The sequence below is a fragment of the Lactuca sativa genome, chromosome 3 (assembly GCF_002870075.4).
Source record: "Lactuca sativa cultivar Salinas chromosome 3, Lsat_Salinas_v11, whole genome shotgun sequence".
NCBI lineage: Eukaryota > Viridiplantae > Streptophyta > Magnoliopsida > Asterales > Asteraceae > Lactuca > Lactuca sativa.
Genome location: NC_056625.2, coordinates 16,477,057 through 16,496,804, shown reverse-complemented (window position 1 = coordinate 16,496,804; position 19,748 = coordinate 16,477,057). Strand labels below are relative to the sequence as shown.

The 19,748-nt window shown below is 40.4% G+C and overlaps 2 protein-coding genes across 2 annotated transcripts; one reads left to right on the top strand and one right to left on the bottom strand.

The window, feature by feature from the left end:
• Positions 1–382: 382 nt before the first annotated feature.
• LOC111894279 (B2 protein) lies at positions 383–2,532 on the top strand. The gene is made up of 5 exons (XM_023890357.3): positions 383–1,303; positions 1,462–1,562; positions 1,670–1,753; positions 1,862–1,972; positions 2,075–2,532. Exons 1-5 carry the CDS (start codon positions 649–651, stop codon positions 2,114–2,116), a joined length of 993 nt encoding a protein of 330 aa, XP_023746125.2. The 5' UTR covers positions 383–648; the 3' UTR covers positions 2,117–2,532.
• A 15,328-nt stretch (positions 2,533–17,860) lies between these two features.
• Positions 17,861–19,477, bottom strand: LOC111894253 (uncharacterized protein At3g28850). Its single transcript, XM_023890327.3, has one exon. It carries the CDS (start codon positions 19,262–19,264, stop codon positions 18,134–18,136), a length of 1,131 nt encoding a protein of 376 aa, XP_023746095.1. The 5' UTR covers positions 19,265–19,477; the 3' UTR covers positions 17,861–18,133.
• Positions 19,478–19,748: the final 271 nt, after the last annotated feature.

Genomic DNA, 19,748 nt, shown 5'->3' with positions numbered 1-19,748 from the left:
ATTATAAAGTAAACAATTCAAATTGCATTATCTTTACATACACATAGAACTTATTAGATATGTAATAAGAATAAACAACAATTATATTAGTATCAAACAGTTTTATTTCCCACCTAAACTAAAACTTATATCCATCATTTCTTGTCATTGTCGTCAAAGTATGTGGACTGATCAACATACGAATTTAAACTTAAAAGTTAAAGAGACATTTTACCAACCCATAAACTTTGTAGGGACCAGAATTAAATTTATCACCAAAATGAAGGATTTAAGTCCCTTTCATGAAAACGTCTTCGCGTTGCCTATCACCGCCGAGTCTTGATCTCTTTCTTCCACGTCTACGCGTTTTTGTGTCATCATTTGCGTCTTTGCTCAACTACACCCATTATCTTTTACTACTTTTCCTTTCTAATCCCATAATGAGACCCATTAAAAACATTTTATTATTCAAACTACATTCATTGACTATTTCATCAAACTTCGACACACGCTTCCTAGAAATTTCCACGATCTTCCTATATATCAATATATGTTTCAGCTACTCTTTACTTCACTCCACACTCAAAAACTTCATCTGGGTTTCAATTAATTAGTACAAAGAACTCGAATTTACAATCTTATTTCACTACAAAGTTGCCGTCTTTAAGCATGGAGAATAACAATCGATCATCTTTCTGGCAATTCAGCGACCAGCTTCGTGTTCAGAACAATAATCTTTCAAATCTCTCTCTTAACGATTCCATTTGGAGCAGCTCATATGTGTCAAAACGGCCAGAAAAAGATCGCCGGAATTTCGACATCCGGGTTGGTGGGGATGTCATCAACCCCAGCACCGTTGCCACCGGCAACAATTCCGGTCCATCAAATTCAGACTTCAACGGGTTCAACTTTAACTGGAAGATCGGATCCTCCGGTAGCATCGGATCAACCAATCAGAACCCAGTTGGTGATTTTGGGATCAATGGTGGGTTCAATAAAGGAATTTATTCGAAACCCAGTTTAAATCTTAACCAGAATTTTAATCAGAACAGTAGCAGCAGTAAAGTTGTGAATGGGAAAAGTGAAGGTGGGGATGATAAACAGGGTTATGGAAGTAAGCATTGGAAGAACAAAAAGAATCATGGTAACAACAAAAGCAGCGTCAATAACAACAGTGAGAAAGATGGAGCTAAGAACAATGTAGATAAGAGGTTCAAGACTCTGCCACCATCGGAATCTTTGTCGAGAAATGAAACAGTCGGCGGTTACATTTTTGTCTGCAACAACGACACCATGCAAGAGAATCTCAAGAGGCAGCTATTTGGTACGCTTCCTCAATTAATGTTTCTGTGTATCTAACTTTTTGTATTCTTTGTTCAATATTTCAAAGAATCGTATTAATGTTGGTTGAATATTTCGTTAAATATACTCGCAAATGATACGTATGAAGTCTAATTTGATCGTTTCTGATTGTCATGGCAGGTCTACCACCTCGTTATCGCGATTCAGTGAGGCAAATCACACCTGGTTTACCTCTTTTCCTGTACAATTATTCCACCCACCAACTTCATGGAGTTTTTGAGGTATGCATATATAGTCGTTCTTTTCAAAACCTGAATCATGTTTAATTTTGAGAAAGAGCAAACGCCCATTTTCGCTGAATGACACTGATTTGCATCTAATTATGCAGGCTGCAAGCTTTGGAGGTACGAACATTGACCCATCTGCTTGGGAGGATAAGAAAAACGAAGGTGAATCTCGTTTTCCTGCTCAGGTAATTATTCTTTGCTTCTTCTAGATGACTTTGATCTAAAGTTAACGCATGATCAAAACTGGTAATTAACTTAATTTTGGTGGTTGTATTTGGTCATATATAATATAGGTGCGAGTCATGACAAGGAACGTTTACGAGCCATTAGAGGAGGACTCTTTCAGGCCGATACTTCACCATTATGATGGCCCTAAATTCCGTCTTGAACTCAATATTCCCGAGGTAAATTTTTGAACGTTATCTAAACACCAAAAATGTCATGGAATTTCAACACGAGACCTTATACTATGAGAATGTTTTTTCTTTTGTTGGGAACACTTGCAGGCTATCTCGCTGTTGGACATATTCGAAGACAAGAAAAACTGAAGGGTGTGGGGGCGTGGAGGTTTCTTGGCCACAATGGAAAACATATACTCAAAAGTAGAAGAAATGAAAGGAAGTTTTTTTTTTTTTTTTTGGTGTACTTGTCACCGATGTGTATAAGTCGAATAGATCTTGGAAGAAAAAAAGAAGAAGAAGAGGAGCTGAAGAGAAGTGTAGAACTATGCCTACTTATCGATATATTTGGTTATATTGATCTAAAACGAAGAAAACTTATATTACGTTGTCAATATGTTACACAAAGGTACTTAGCGGTTTTGAGGCTATAACAATACGTTGAATGAATGTCTTATCGTTCATTCCAGTAGTAGAAACTAGAAAGGCTGCTATAGAAAATGAGTAAATTACATGTTTGGTTCCCACGTTTTACGCTAATATACAATTTTAGTATAACTTTTTAATGCTGACACGACACATCCTCATGATTTCCAAAAGTTGCACCCATTTCCTTTAGTCTTTACCATTATTTCTTGGGTTAACGAACTAGAAAGGTAACGAACTTTGGTTTTTGTTTATATTAACAATGTTTTTTTCATATATATTTGACCATTAAACTTGTTTGACCTTTCAAAATAAGATAATATGACTGGTAATTAATGGTAACATTAACCTATTATGAACATGTCAAACAAGTTTAATTGTCAAATATGTACAAGAAAAACATGGTTACCTAAATATGGACAAAAACCAAAGTTCATTACCCATTTTTGTAATATTTGGTTATTTATGTTAAGGGCAAGTAGTCATAAGATCCATTGATGTGACATGAAATTGGGTTGACCGATCTTTATGTATTAGGAAACGGTCAAGTCTTGGGCTAACCAGTTGAGGCCCAACTGGTTAGGGGTTAGGTTCTTAAGGGGCTAGGTTGTATATGCTTTAAAGACCTAGCAACACAGCCCAGCCCATGACTAGTAAGGACTGCACTGGGTTAAACCAAGTCTAACCTAATTATTCTAATTATTCATTGACTGTCGGAGACTAATCCTAGGGCATAGTCTCTGAGGCAGTTCTTGTCCAATATTATTAAAATGGGTAAGAAACTGTGGTTTTTGTCCATATTTAAGTAACCATTTTTTTTCGTACACATTTGACTAATAAACTTGTTTGACATGTTCATAATAAGGTAATATTACCGTAATTACCAGTCATATTACCCTATTTTGAACAGGTCAAACAAATTCAATGGTCAAATGTAAACGAAAAAAACATAATTACCTAAATGTGGACAAAAACCAAAGATTGTTAACTTTTTAGGTCATTAACCTTTATTTCTCCTATGTTTAACGCTTCTAAATGACTGTATTACCCCTAGTATTATTTTTCTGTTGTGTTTTGACATTTAACATTTTAACATGGACATTATCACCGCCACCGTTAAACCTAGATTGAAACAACTACTCCTCCATTTCTTTAGCAAAACAGTTTGTCATCCTCACTACCAAATGTGTTTTGCAGAAACAATACACGGACATTCCATTTTAATTCCTTTATAACCGCAAGAAAAATCCAATTTCCTCGAAGCTTACATACATCACTAATTGCTCCTAGTATTGAGTGGCCCTTAGATTGTTGAATATAACCTTTAATTCATCGCTGATATATAGTATTAATAGGGAAGAAAAATAAATATTTGTTGAACCATTATTGTAGCATCCAAATTTTTTATTTTAAAATTCCCATAAAAACATTTTTCATAAAAATCATCCTCAGAAAATCACAATTGTCAAATACAAATCATGTAACGTCCCAAAATTTCCGAGTAACAATTTCATTTTAAATAAGTCAAAACCATTTATTCATTATTCTAAAAGACGATTATAATAAAAATATTCTCAAAACATCATAGTAAAATCATAAACAGTCAGTACGAAATAAATTTCTAGGGGATGCAGTGCAATCAAGTCGAACTCTTCATTTTGAACACAGAAGTACCTGAAAACATTTTAAACATAAACCGTAAGTACAAAGCTTAGTGAATTCCCCAAAATACCACAACATACATACATACATACATACATCGGGCCCCACCCGACATTCATCGGGTCCTGTCCGGAAATACATACAAACACATGCTAGAGTCACACATACAACTAGAATCTTATAACATAACAATGGGTCGACATTGATGCCTTCGACCTGCAAATACTGTGAGGAGACTCACCTGAACTATTCAACAGAAGCCCAACAACTACCTCAACATCAGGACATCCAACCCAAGCTTCCTAAAGCCAAAACGAAACAAATTCTATCCAAGTTTCACCAAAAGTCAAAACTGGTAAAAAAAGTCAACGTTCAACTTAGTCAAAGTCAATGTCACATCGTGAGAATGCAACGACAAATCAATCGTGATTCTGGACACCATTACGTCGTAACACATCTTATGTCACGTCGTGACTTCTAGTCAGAAGGCCAAAATCATCATTAAGTGCTTAATCGTTTTAGACCAAGGCCCATAACATCAGATCTAGTCCTAAATAGCTTCATAATAGATAAAGTTTCCAACTTCTCACATCATGAAAATTACTTCTCATCTTTCATTTACAACTGTGAATACAAAGCTTAGTGAGTTCCTTAAAATACCACATACAACACAACACAAAATAACAATTATGGGTTATCAATAACCCTGTAGAATATCCGAAGTCGCAGTGGGCAAACAGTGCGCCCTGTGGGTTATCAGCAACCCTGGAGACTACCTGAAGTCTCAACACACACAATATTACATAACATGGCAATAACACATAGACCCAGCTGGTCAACACATATATTCTACCATATATGTAAGAATAGTGAGGAGACTTACATTGCGCATATGACTGATAAAATTCACATCCGAATTGCCGGAACTAGACTCCGCCTATTAATTACACAAACTAACACTAATTAATAACTAAGGTAATTTCCATACTCCACTAGTCCCAAGCCTAGTCCACTACTAGAAAATAGACCTTTAATGACGCACTTTTTACGACACGCGCTGATTAACGATACGTAATAGGACGTGCCCTTAAAATAGAGTTATCTCTCCAAAAAAATTTAAGGATTTACATCACGCATTATTGCGTGCCCTTAATTTAGTGTCTCAAGAAAAAAAATTAGAAACACGGAGGGCGCTTTATCTTAAACGCGCGTCGTCTGTACATGTCGCTTTATAATTTTAATGAAACGCGCTTTTAGTTAATGAAGGGGGAAACGAAATCCTCAAAATTTTGAAAACCCGCCTTGTTTTTTCTATCCTCTATCTATTTTTCATCCTTGCAATCCACTCTCCCCTCTCTGATACTCTCTCCTCTAGATCTTCCTTCATTCTCTACCTCCCGTCTCTCTGTAAACCTCGAAGGTGAATCGTAATTGATCTGCGAGGTCTCTTTCTTTTTCTTTGTTTTCTCAGGTACGACATCATCCTAATCCATTAACCCCTTTCATTTTTCATTAAAAAAACCCTAATTGACTTGGCAAGTTCATGAACCAGATGTAGCACATTCCAAACTTGGGATTTAACCAAACCCGATAGAGCCATTGACAGAATCTTTGGATCCGGTGAACAAGGACTCTCTGTAATCGCGCAGCTTTCTTCACAAGGAATTGCTCCAGGTCTTCAATCTATCAATCTACAATGGCCACTGTCAAGTTACATCGAATCAAGGTCTAGGGTTTCCAATGCTTCAAGTTCTTCCCAAATAATTTCCCCTCTCAAGACGATTTTCCTCGATCGTATCTTTATGGCGACGATTCTCTCTCGATCGGATCGAAGACCGCTCACTCTCTCCTTAGATCTCCATGCGATTCTGATCCCCCCTCTCTGTAACACCCTCACTTCCTTCTAAAAATCGAAGACCATTCTCTCTCGATCGTATCTTTATAGCGAAATTTAGACACAATAATCTCAACATAAAATTCGTAACTAAACTCCTCTTCACCTCTACCCTACTCCATCTACAACGACTCCTCAAAGAAGCCCTAATGGGATTAGTGAAACCCTAATGGGCTCAAAAGAGCTCTAATGGGCCCAATGAAGCTTAATGGACTCTAATGGGCCCAATAAAGCCCTAATTGACATAAAAGGCCAACAAATTGATAAATGGGCTAATATTTGGATTGGAAAACCCTAATGCCAATAAACCCTAACTTTAAGAATTATTCGGGTCACACACGATAATTATTTAATAACTTGGAATATTAAATAATAATCAATGGTAGAAATTAATCTAAGCGATGATGGACTTAATGGATTAAGTCCTTAATGGGTTAAGTATGAAACTTAACCCTAATCAGCATTTTATGTGAAACCCTAATTTCACTTGGGTATATTATTGGGCCTTTATGTTCGGCCTAAATGATTGAGATAATAATGGACCATCCAAGAGCAAGCAATTGAACTAGAATAATTTAATGGGCCGAGGGTAAGGCCTATGTAAGAGGTTTAGGCCCAATTTGGAAAATTGGGCCATAGATGGGCCATAGTTTGGGCCTTAGAATGAGATCATGTATAGGCCTAGGCCTAATTTGGAAAATTGGGCCATGTGTTGGGCTTTGATTCCTAATTGACTTTAGGCCTACGGATTGGGCCTTGGGCTTGAATAAGCCAAGCTAGGGGTAATGTAGTAATTACCCAAAGAATATACGTATGGTTATGTATTGGGACCCAATTATTAATTGGGTGTTATTTTGGTGTTGACAGTTCGGGAATCTGTCAGCCAGCAGCTGGGGTCGAGTCTGCGGGACTTCAGCCAGTGGGGGATTGTGCCTTCGGGACTTCAATAGTGTGAGGTGAGTTACCTTCCAGTAGCGGTGGGTCTACGGCCATAATTCCGGCCCACCAGCAGGAGTTGTATGTTAGATGTTTGTCTTTGTGATATCATCTATGTTTGCTACTACCTGATACGTTATATGCTGGCATGATATGTTATATGTGATAGTAGTAGAGTTCGGTTGTTAGGACCGAAGGGTAGGTCAGACACCCCAGATATGTCTGACAGTATGTGATGATATGTTTATATGCTGGCATGAAAAGTTATATGTGATAGTAGTAGAGTTCAGTTGTTAGGACCGGAGGGTAGTCAGACACCCCAGATACGTCTGACAGTATGTCATGTTATGTTTATATGCTAGCATGATCTGTTATATGAGTTAGAGGTAGTAGGAGGGGAGCAGTCCCCGAGTTCGGTTGTTAGGACCAAAGGGTAGTTCAGACACCCCAGATATGTCTGATAATATGTTATGTTATGATTTGTGATAGTAGTAGTAGTAGGGGTGAAATAGTCCTCGAGGTTCGGTCGTTAGGACCGAAGGATAGTCAGCAACCCAGAATGGCTTGACATGGGTAGTCAGCACCCCAGAATGGCTTGACATGGGTAGTCAGCACCCCAGAATGGCTTGACACGGGTAGGACGGCACCCTAGAATGGCAGCATGGGTAGGTCGACACCCCAGAAAGGTCGTACCGGGTAGGTCGGGCACCCCAGAAATGCCTGGTAGTATGTATGTTATGTGATTGTGTGGTATGTGGTATGATGGGGGAACTCACTAAGCTTCATGCTTATGGTTTTCAGTTTTGGTTTCAGGTACTTTGTGTTTAAAGGAAAGGAGCCGGCTTGATCGCAGCGCATCACACTATGGTTTTCCGCACATGAGATCTTTGGGATTACACTCTGATATGGTTTTATGATAATATGTTTTGATTACCGACACTTTGGTTTGACACGAGATATTATTATGAACGTTTTTACACTGATGGTTTTATGTAATAACTTATTTAAAAATAAAATTTTTGGCCTTGAAAATTAGGATGTTACAAGTTGGTATCAGAGCCTTGGTTTGAGGGATTCGGACATACTCTCGGGTGTGTCTGAACTCAATCTAAGGGCTTGGTATGAAAATTTTCAAAAGAAAAACCATTTTCTAAAAAGGAGTTTGAAAAGAATTTGAAAAGAGAAAAAGAACTTTGAGAAGAACAAAGTGTGTGATGTGTGCAATCAGCCGAGCTCAAGTAAGTTTTCCCCATGATACACATACATGTTATGATATGTTATGTTACGATATGATTATGAGAACTGCATGCTAGAATAGAGCTAAGGATCTATGAGGATGCCTTATATGCCTATTGTATGTGCTTGTAGACTTGCATGCTAGTACAGAGCAGTCAGTAATAGGATAGCCTATTTAGGTTATGCCTGATTATATGAGCCTTTGAATTGCATGTACAGATTCTCGATTAGAGGATAGAATGTTTTGAATGGATTATGATGGTTAGATTTACCATTGTTTGAATGTTGTTTGCTTTGTGCTTTGTGGGACTCTTTGTGATGTGAGTTAGCTACTAAGTGAATATGCTAAGTCACATGGGACACAGGCCGAATAATCTCAGAGTGATGGACTTGACCTTATTGTGCAGCTCTTGTCTGAGTCCAACCGTTCTAGGGATGGGTGTCTCACTCGAAGGATTATCTGATCTTTGTTGCATGTGTCTATATTCATAAGGTAGCTAGTTGACATTACTGGGAATCTTTCAGCAGCTGAGGACTGGGTGAGTTCGGGAACCTAGGAAAGCCTAGGATATATTTCAGTGAGTTAGTAGTGAGGCTCAGTTAAACTTGGGTGTACCAATTGAGGAAGTGACTTGGAGGATCCGGGAGGATTGCTGAGGAAAGTATGGATAGGTGTGGAAGGTAGTATTGGGCCCGTACTACTGAAAGCACAGGATCCATACTCGAATCAGTGAGAGTCTTGGAGAATCTAGGAAGCTTCAGGGAAGAGTTTGTGACCTAGTTTGGGGACAGAGGATGTTCTATTTGTTGCAGCTTAGCCATTGGCAAGCAAGCTAGTGAGCGTGACAGGGTGTCAGACCCTGAAGGATATGATTTCCAAGAGTTGCAGATGCGGGATCGATTTGGGAGCACCCTGGAAAAAGAGATGCGTGCCAGGTGCATATAGTAGAGGGTCTCGGGAAGAGACCCATGACTTCTAATCATCGGGTGAAAGGCCAGCGGGGCCTGAGTCAGTGCAGCGCGTACGAGAAAGTACACAAGGGAGTTTATCACTCCAATGGTTTAGGCTGCTACAGGGTAGCAGGAATGGTCATATCAGCATAAGGGGGTCAGTATTCCTCCAAATGTTGCAGGTATGTCATCGTCTATGATATTAGGTGGATGTTTGGAATACGTACCGCCTTGGAATTGTGAGTGATTTTGGATAAGTCATACATCGGTTCGGTAATTGTTTATGGATGAACTTTGGAGTTCAAGGCACTACCCTTGCTAGGACAGAACTGCTGACAGGAAGAGGGTAGTGTCAGTCGCGGGTGTTAGAAGCATAAGTGGTTGGTCATTGGATGTTCAAGAGAATTGTGTTTTCGCATGGGCTGTGTTCGGTTAGAGTTCAGTGGTACTGTTGGGAGTGGGAACGAGGATTCGTCAGCTAGAGTGAAGATTAAGGTCTTCAATTGACAGCATGGTAGATGGATTGAGGTGTCAGACTATATCAGATTTCAAGAGTACTCATCGAGATTTCTGAGGATGGGAGATCTCAAGGTTTAATCGGCGATTAAACGCTAGCATTGGCAAGCACAGGTTGTCATCAGTGGGATATTAGAAAGCGAGAAGGATTGGAAATCCTTCAATTTTCATGTAATGTGAAGACTTAGTCGAATCTAAGTGAGGGAGAGACTTTTTATAAAGTTCTCCAACTGTGAGTTCTGGTTGCGCAAGGTGCAATCTCTTGGCCGCCTAGTCAACCAGAAGGGTATTCTAGTTGATTCGGCCAAGATAGAGGTCGTAATGCAGTGGGAGATTCTGAGGTCTCCATATGAGATTCAGAATTCCCTGGGTATAACGGGTTATTATCGGAGATTTATGCAAGACTTCTCCGAGATTGTGGTTCCTTTGACCCGAATGACCAAGAAGTCGATGGCCTTTCGTTGGGGGCCTGAGCAGCAGGCAACCTTCGAAACTCTCAGACAACGGTTGTGCGGGGCACCGATTCTCACCCTGCCAGAAGGTGTAGATGATTTTATGGTTTATGGTGACGCTTTGATCACGGGCATGGGTGCGGTACTGATACAGTGGGGTCACGTGATAGCAGGTTTCGGAAACCAGGTTAGAGTTCCGGTTAGGACTCGAGTTCATTTGAGGGTTAGGTCAAGTGCGTGTTCGACCCGGGATGGAAAGTGTTGTAAGACTACGGGGGTAGCCGTAGCATTCACTAGCGGTCAGATAGTATGCAAAGTGTTGTAAGACTACGGGGGTAGTCGTAGCATTCACTAGCAGCAGATAGTGTGAGGGGTGTTGTAAGTCTGCGGGTGTAGCCGTAGCATTCACCAGGTTGGCAGATAGTGTTAGGGTGTTGTAAGTTTGCGGGTGTAGCCGTAGCATTCACCAGGCAGTCACATAGTGTTAGAGTGTTGTAAGTCTACGGATGTAGCCGTAGCATTCACTAGCAGCTAGATAGTGATAGAGTGTTGTAAGTCTGCGGGGGTAGCCGTAGCATTCACTAGCAGTCAGATAGTTGGAAAGTGTTGTAAGACTACGGGGGTAGTCGTAGCATTCACTAGCAGTCAGATAGTTTTGAAAGTGTTGTAAGACTACGGGGGTAGCCGTAGCATTCACTAGCAGTCAGATAGTTGGGAAAGTGTTGTAAGACTACGGGTGTAGTCGTAGCATTCACCAGGCAGTCAGACAGTGTTAGAGTGTTGTAAGTCTACAGGTGTAGCCGTAGCATTCACTAGCAGCCAGATAGTATTAGAGTGTTGTAAGTCTGCGGGTGTAGTCGTATTATTCACTAGGTTGGTAGATGGCATGAGCGTGTTGTTAGAACGCGAAAGGAACTGTAGTACCCACCAGTTCGGGTGCGGCAGTGAGGATATGGAAATCCCCATATTGGATTTCGGTATTACTCAAATGGATTAGATCTGGTTGAGCTAGTGATAAGACTATAGGAATGCCACTACAGTTGTGAGATCAGGGATGAAATGGACTGCGTAAGGGCGTTGGTGATGTAAGGCTACCATTGGTTAGGTAGTGATCACTTTTATTCTTGGATTGGATGATGACAGGATGCGATGCATGGACCCGATCGGTTAGATCAGAAAGTCGTAAGAGTCACAGTGGCATGATAACTAGTGGCAACTAGTTCCAGAGAAGGATTTCGTTCAGAAGTCGTGTGAGGCGACTAAGTAGGAAGTCCTTTGGCTCCACAGTCGGGTGGAAACCTAGTATTTCAGAGGATTGGCAAGCGAATTAAGACCCAGGAGGTCTTGGTAGCTTTTGGTAAGCAGCTATGTATCAGCGTATGCTGCTTCAGGCGGTTTAGTGTTCGAGCAGTTTCAACGTTTGGGCAGTGATAGTATGTGTGTTTTAGTTGCATATGCGCACGGAATAGCTGGTTTATTGGGGAGTGACAAGTCACCCACAGTGGGATTAGCTGAGCCTTAGCCGAGAATAAGTGATCTACAGAGGTAATTAGGTTTGTCGTCTAGGTTTATGGCGGGAACCACATGCTATCAGAAGTTAAGTAGTCAGTTAAGGGATGAACATACTAGAATCATCGATAATGATTTAGTATGAGTGGTGTGTCAGGGATTCAGACCATCTCGAGACAACAGATTTCGGACAGAGTACATGTGGTCTTGTTGCAAGGAATTCGGCACCTGCGGATTTTAGGGCTTTATGAGGATTGGTCGTGGCTACACTGGGAAGGATAGGGCGTGCCCAGAATCTTGACCATGCTACTAGAGTGGTTGGGCGAGTAAGGAATGGTAAGGAATGATTTTGAGGACGAAATCTAATTTAAGTGGGGGAGAGTTGTAATACCCTGTTTATTTATTTGATAAATAAATAAATTAATGAACGAATAGTAGCCCTAAAATAAATAATTATATAGCAAGGTGCTGGTCTCGGGGAGTTATTGGTCACAATTTTAGAAGTCGGGGATTAAAAGTGTAAGTTCCGGACTAAGTTTATAATTATTTATGAAGATAGGGACCACTTGGTAAGTTATCTGGACTTTATTTGAAGAGATTTTGGGAGCTGGGGGCTGAATGGTAAATTTTTTATCAAAGTTGAACAGATTTGTGGGGTCAGGGGCCAGACTTGCAATAATGATTTGAAGTTTCAAATGGAACACGGGATAACACCCGTGCCTTCCCCTCGCGCATCTTAAACCCTTAACCCTAGGATGCAATACTCCAGCCACCGCCATGAGAGCTCGTAGGCCGCCATTTCCCGTAGATTTGAGCTCCACCGTTCGCATACTGCCTCGCCGGTGTGAGCCACGAAGACCCCTGCTACTGGAGACGGAGTGTGAAGCCGAGTTCAGCCGCCATCTCTTTCTCCTTCTTGTGCGTTTTCTGATCAGACGAGGCCGCCAGCGACCATTTAGTCACTAGAGCGCCGCCGCGACGCTGCTGCCGGTTGGAGACGTCAGGAACAACTCGGAGGACCACCGAGGAACGAGGAATACATTGTTTTCTTTGCTGCTCGAGTCGCGATCTGCCGAGAAGCCGCTGGTATTTCCCATTCCTTCGTTCTTTTTGAGTTTTGGTGTCGTGATTGACGACTGTGGGTTTGGGTGGTGTGCGTCTCAGCTTCAAGTTCGTGTGTTGTGTTGCTGCGTGATTGGAAGCCAAAAGATACCACTGCCACCACCGTGAGGTGGTGGCTGCCACCATACACCGCCATGTATGTGTGTTTACATTAGTTAGGGTGTGTGTGTGAGCTTTGGTATTTCATTATAAATTGTAAAAGAAAATGGAATAATGAGAAAGAAACCATAACCACCACCGGCCGCCGTGTCGGGTGGCGGTGCGTTTTGCCTCTTGTGATTGATTCTTTTGGGGTGCTAGAAACCTTAATGGGCCCAAAGAAGCCCTAATGGGCTTAGTGAAACCCTAATGGGCTCAAAGGAGCTCTAATAGGCCCAATGAAGCTTAATGGACTCTAATGGGCCCAATAAAGCCCTAATTGACATAAAAGGCCAACAAATTGATAAATGGGCTAATATTTGGATTGGAAAACCCTAATGCCAATAAAACCCTAATTTTAAGAATTATTCGGGTCACACACGAGAATTATTTAATAACTTGGAATATTAAATAATAATCAATGGCAGAAATTAATCTAAGCGATGATGGACTTAATGGATTAAGTCCTTAATGGGTTAAGTAGGAAACTTAACCCTAATCATCATTTTATGTGACACCCTAATTTCACTTGGGTATATTATTGGGCCTTTATGTTGGGCCTAAATGATTGAGATAATAATGGACCATCCAAGAGCAAGCAATTGAACTAGAATAATTTAATGGGCCTAGGGTAAGCAATTGAACTAGAATAATTTTGGGGTCGAGTCTGCGGGACTTCAGCCAGTGGGGGATTGTGCCTTCGGGACTTCAGCAGTGTGAGGTGAGTTACCTTCCAGTAGCGGTGGGTCTACGGCCATAATGCCGGCCCACCAGCAGGAGTTGTATGTTAGATGTTTGTCTTTGTGATATCATCTATGTTTGCTACTACCTGATACGTTATATGCTGGCATGATATGTTATATGTGATAGTAGTAGAGTTCGGTTGTTAGGACCGAAGGGTAGGTCAGACACCCCAGATATGTCTGACAGTATGTGATGATATGTTTATATGATGGCATGATAAGTTATATGTGATAGTAGTAGAGTTCGGTTGTTAGGACCGGAGGGTAGTCAGACACCCCAGATACGTCTGACAGTATGTGATGTTATGTTTATATGCTAGCATGATCTGTTATATGAGTTAGAGGTAGTAGGAGGGTAGTTCAGACACCCCAGATATGTCTGATAATATGTTATGTTATGATATGTAATAGTAGTAGTAGGGGGTGAAGTAGTCCCCGAGGTTCGGTTGTTAGGACCGAAGGGTAGTCAGCACCCCAGAATGGCTTGACATGGGTAGTCAGCACCCCAGAATGGCTTGACATTGGTAGTGAGCACCCTAGAATGGCTTGACACGGGTAGGACGGTACCCCAGAATGGCCGCATGGGTAGGTTGGCACCCCAGAAAGGCCGTATCGGGTAGGTCGGGCACCCCAGAAATGCCTGGTAGTATGTATGTTATGTGATTGTGTTGTATGTGGTATGATGGGGGAACTCACTAAGCTTCATGCTTACGGTTTTTAGTTTTGGTTTTAGGTACTTCGTGTTTAAAGGAAAGGATTCGGCTTGATCGCAGCGCGTCACACTATGGTTTTCCGCACTTGAGATCTTTGGGATTACACTCTGATATGGTTTTATGATAATATGTTTTGATTACCGACACTTTGGTTTGACACGAGATATTATTATGAATGTTTTTACACTGATGGTTTTATGTAATAACTTATTTAAAAATGAAATTTTTGGCCTTGAAAATTGGGATGTTACAGTTGGCTACAGCACAAAGCACTACAACCTCAACCTACACAATAGCTAAACATATACAGATAATCATGCAAACAAAATCACAAGTAGTCCTATAGATCTACCAGACTAGCATATCATGCATATCTATTCCCTACTCAACATATCAGTGAACAGCAAAATATCAAACCAATGGGCCGGCCTTGGTGCCTTTGACCTGTAAATACAGTGAGGAAAACTTACCTATCGTTCTGATCCATAGCTGATGAGTTCCGGACTCTGAAACTCTGCTCCAACCGACACCTATCAATCCAAGTAACCAATATCCATCAGAATCCCAAAATACCCTTGAGGTCAAACTTGGTCAAAGTTAAAGTCAACTGGTCAAACCCACTGAGTTAACTGAGTAATCCAATCGAGTCGAGTCAGTGTGTGTACACGGAGTGTACTCCGATGGTACGTTGGGCGTACGCAGCATAGAAAATCCAAAATTTTCATTAAGAGCTTAAAGGCTTAAGCTCTTACGCTAAACTTCATATCCATGGCTAAAATACTCTTAGGAGCCATAAAGTCTCCAACTTTATGACCTAGCATGTCCACTAAGTGCTTAACACAAGGTCTTGTTCCATTAAGACCTTCTAAATGATGCATGAAGCAAAACTTACCATTTGGAACCCATTTTTATGACTTAAGACCCCTCTTAGGGTCTTAAAGGACAACTCAAAGGTCACGAACATGCCATATTCAAGATCTAGCATTTTGGGACCAAAAAGCTCCATAAAGACATCCAAATCTAGATCTATATGTTATAGGGATAAAGTTGCAAGGTTTATACCTTAGAATGGTTACAAATGATGTAGAGATCCCAAATCCAAGTGTTCTTTTCCTTCAAGATGAGCTTGACTTCCTTCCTTCTTCTAAGGCACCAAAAACACACCTCTAAGCTTGAAAAGGCTCCTCAAGGTCAAACTAGGGCTGCACAAACATTTGATAGGGATGGAGGCAGTTAATGTGAATGAAGTGAGGCCATAAGAGTGGCTAAATACGAGACACACCCTAAAAAATAGGGTTTCCTTAACCGGTATGTACGCACGGCGTACTAGGGTGCACCCTAGTATGCTCAGCGTACACCACATACGCATGGTGTACTCCAAAGTCCAACTTATGAAAATGCCACTAGGGCTCCTTTTTCATAATTTCTTGAACTTTAGGGACCAAAATGCAATACATCTTCAATATAACGATCAACAATGGAAGTACTTCAAAACCATATGTTACAAATAGCCATGCAAGACCATAAAGTTGGAAATATTATGGTTAAGGAAATCATTTGAGGACTAGATCTGGATTTTGGACAAAAGATCTTAATAAATTAAGCTCTTAATAAAAAGGAAAGGAGGCAGGTGCATGTGTTGGGCGTACCCTAGGTACGTTGCGCGTACAAGGTCAACGACCCTGCTTCTGGTCAAGACTTGAGTATGTTCGGCATACTTAGCTGAGTTGACTCAGTTGACCTTTTGACTTTTTTACTTGACTAGGATTTGACCAAGTTTGACCTAATGGTATTTTGGGTGATTTGAGTTGTAGTTAAGATTTGTCACTATCTGGTGTAAAGGTGACTGGTAGAGCTGATATTCGGAGCACTGACTTATTCAACTACTTGTTCGGACTGAAAGATGAGTGTTCCTCAGTGTACTTGTGGGTCGAAGGCACCGATGCCGACCCACTAGATTATGTATCTTGGTATAGAGGATGTTGCTATGTTGTACTGATCTGATAGATTTTGTGTTGGCATTGAGGATGTTGTTATGTGGTAGTGATATGTAGGTCTGCCTTTTTTCAGTTGACTGGTTATATAATTATCTGTTGTTGGATATATGTTATATGTTGTGTATATGTCCACATGGTATGGTGGGGTTGAGATTGTACTGCTTTGTGTTGTCAGTCAACATACTCGGGCAATCCAATCGGAATGTTGTGGGTCAGGCGTAATCTAACCAGGAGGTTGTGGAACCAATATGTATTGGGCAAGCCAACCGGAAGGTTGTGAGTCGGGATATTCCAACTAGAAGGTTGTGGGCCAAGGGTAATCCAACCAGGAGGTTGTGGATCTAGTATATGTTTGTTTATATGTTTGTGTGATGGTACTTTGAGGGAACTCACTAAGCTTTGGCTTACAATTTTAGTTTATTGTTTCAGGTACTTTAGATAATCGTGGCAAGGTGAAGGTGTGATCGTGCACATCCTTCGGGTTTTATATTATTTAGATTTTTGGTTACTCTAATTATTGATTATAACTTTTGAAACAATGCTTTGTAAACAATTATGGCCATTGGGTTGTTTTTGAAAAATGAAACTTGGTCTGATTTATGGGATGTTACAGAAGTGCCCTTATGATATTCTATTACATGTATTCACCGTGATTCTTCATAAATAGTTTATTTAATTCCAAAAACATCTTGCAATAAACATAGATTCAAGGAGCTTTAAGACATCATAAATAATCTACACTTCCACTCAATAAGTAACATCTTAGTGTCAGAACTAGACCAAGTAGGATTGTAAGATCGTAAGTAGGATCGTAGAATCGAGATCCGATCCAATCCTACCCTGCCTTGATTTTTTATTTGAAAAAAAATTTAAAAAATCAAAAAAAATTATATAAAAAATTGAATTTACCACTTTACGACTTTTACTATTTACCGGTTTACTGTTTATCTTTTTTTGTTGCTACTAATGTTTAGAAACTTGTATAGGTTTTGAACGGAAAATATAATATTGGAGATATTTTTTATGTTTTGAACATATAAGTTAAAGTTTTTTGGTGGGATCTTAAGTTCTCGATCTTGTAAACATAAAAACGATCTTAGATAACCTTGAAATAAACTCATACATACATATACAAATAATTGAGTAGACCCTTCACTTTGTACTATTTATTGGTTTCTTTATTGGTATATATACTCTTAATATTTTGTTTTTGTTTTTGTTACGTGAACTAGCTAGACACAAAATATAGTCGTAATATAACAAACTTATCCATAACATAATATAACAAACTTTGTGTAAGCTAGTTTATATATATGGTCCGATACCTACAATAAACTTTAGTTATTCCTTTATGATTGTTACTTTTACTTTCATTAAATCATTGCTAATATGGGGTCGATGTTTATTGTACTTTTGTAGAACTACAATTGCTTATTTTGTACTTGTCCATCCTTTTTTCTGGTCCATCCTTACTCTATATAGCAGCTACTAAACATTGAAGTTATTTCTTGCATGCATGTTCGATCATGTGGTGTCATGTGCACATAGGCAGGCAAAAAGCACATGGAGTTGGTTTGTGTCACTTGTATCCACTATAACTGAACGCAACATTTTTTGACTTTTATTTTATCCACTATATATAGTTGAACAACAATGATTTGTTATAAATCATACAATTAGTTCTTGGAGCAGGCATGCCGACTACAATTCAGTATTAAATACTATATCATTCACAAATGTGTCTCTTATTATCTATATTGAAAAGAAGGGGAAAAAAAGAAGCAAACCATAACAAACAATAAGCGAAGGGTAAAACAAAATAAATACAAAGGGCATAGGTACTTGATCAAAAGAACGAAGGAGGTTGTTGTTTTATGAACACATAGGACAATAAATGAGTCCATTTTCATTGCATTCGGGACACCTTTCTTTTTCTTTCTTATCTCCGACCACAACCTTACAACTCCCTCCGCAGTCCACACAAGGTACGAACCTAGCACCACCGCACCCTTCACAAGCTTGCCTACCCACCTGTTTCTCAATGCCAACTCGACTCAGTATCCTCCTGAGTCGACCCGTCTCGTTCAATCCAACAATCTCATCTACACCTCCTATATACCTACCCTTAACAAACATCCTCGGAACACTCGCGAACTCACCAAGCAACTCTTTCAACTGAGTCCGGAACTCGCCGTGTAATGATACGTCCCGTTCCTCATACACAAACCCATGGAGCTCCATGATGGATCTAACCTGGTTACAGTCTTCATATGTCCTTCGGATCCCACCCAACGACGTCGTGTAGATAACCACCTTTTCCGACCCTCCGGGTGGACAGATTTCTTGGTAATCCTCAAGTGGGTCCCGCTTAATGAAAAGCGGCGGTAAGCCTTGTTTATCTCTTTCCATCTGATCTCTTAATAAAAACGGGTTTTCTTTCAATGATTTATATCCGTCTGTCAATGGAGGTTGCATTGATATGGACCCTGTCTCTGATATGGATTTGGTACCCGGATCCGTTCGCCTCAAACGGGAACCAAATTTCGTCAACTCGTTAGACGACTCGGTTTTCTTCAACGTGGATGTTGGTTTGTTTGCGGCCTTTGTGTTCTTTTCGAGTTCTTCAAGTGTGTGGAAAGAGAAGCTCCTGCGTTTAACCTTTTTCGCCGGCATCGGCGTCGGTGCAGGCGATGTATCGGCTGGGGTTGGAAGAGGCGGTGGAGGTACAGGAGAGTTTAGGGTGGGTTTTAAGTCTTCCAACTCCTTGCTGACTTCATCCCATGACCGCGGAGGATCTTCGTCGTTATCGAGCTTCTCGAGAATCGGGGACGGCAACTGAGTGACGGGTTTTTCCGGCTGAGGCTTCCCATCATCCTCTTGTTCTTCTTCAGCTAGCCATGGCTCTTTGATGGCGTGGATGTCGAAAACAGCGAAACTGGTGGAGGCCGGACGGTAGACATCGACAGTTCCGGCCTCAATTTGTTTAGATGAGGCGCAACCCATAATTGTAACTGAATCGAGCTAGGGATTCAACTGACGAATTGTTTGGAATTTGGGAAGTACTTAGGAGGTTATAGATATAAGGAAGTAAGTTTTGTGGTTCGGAAGAAATTAGGGTTTATCCATTCAGATTTTGGGTAGGGGGTGCATGGGGTATTCTTCGTAATTCTGTAGCGGGCGCGTGTTAGAGTTTTCTGGTGAGGGGCCAGAAATTCGGGTCACTTTGAGTGTGGATTGGAAGCTGACACGTGCTTCCTTATACGCCTCATTCCATTTTCATTTTATTTTTAAGTTCATTTTCCTTTTCTATATATAAACCTGAATTTTAAATCGTCTGCGACTCTACGTTTTATACGTTACAAAACTTATCAATGATCTCTGTATGTAAATTTATTATTTTGCTTTGCATGATATAATAGGAAAATGAAGATTTAATTATGTTTTATTCTTTCTTTCAGTAATCAACTAAATCTCGTGTTGCCCGGGT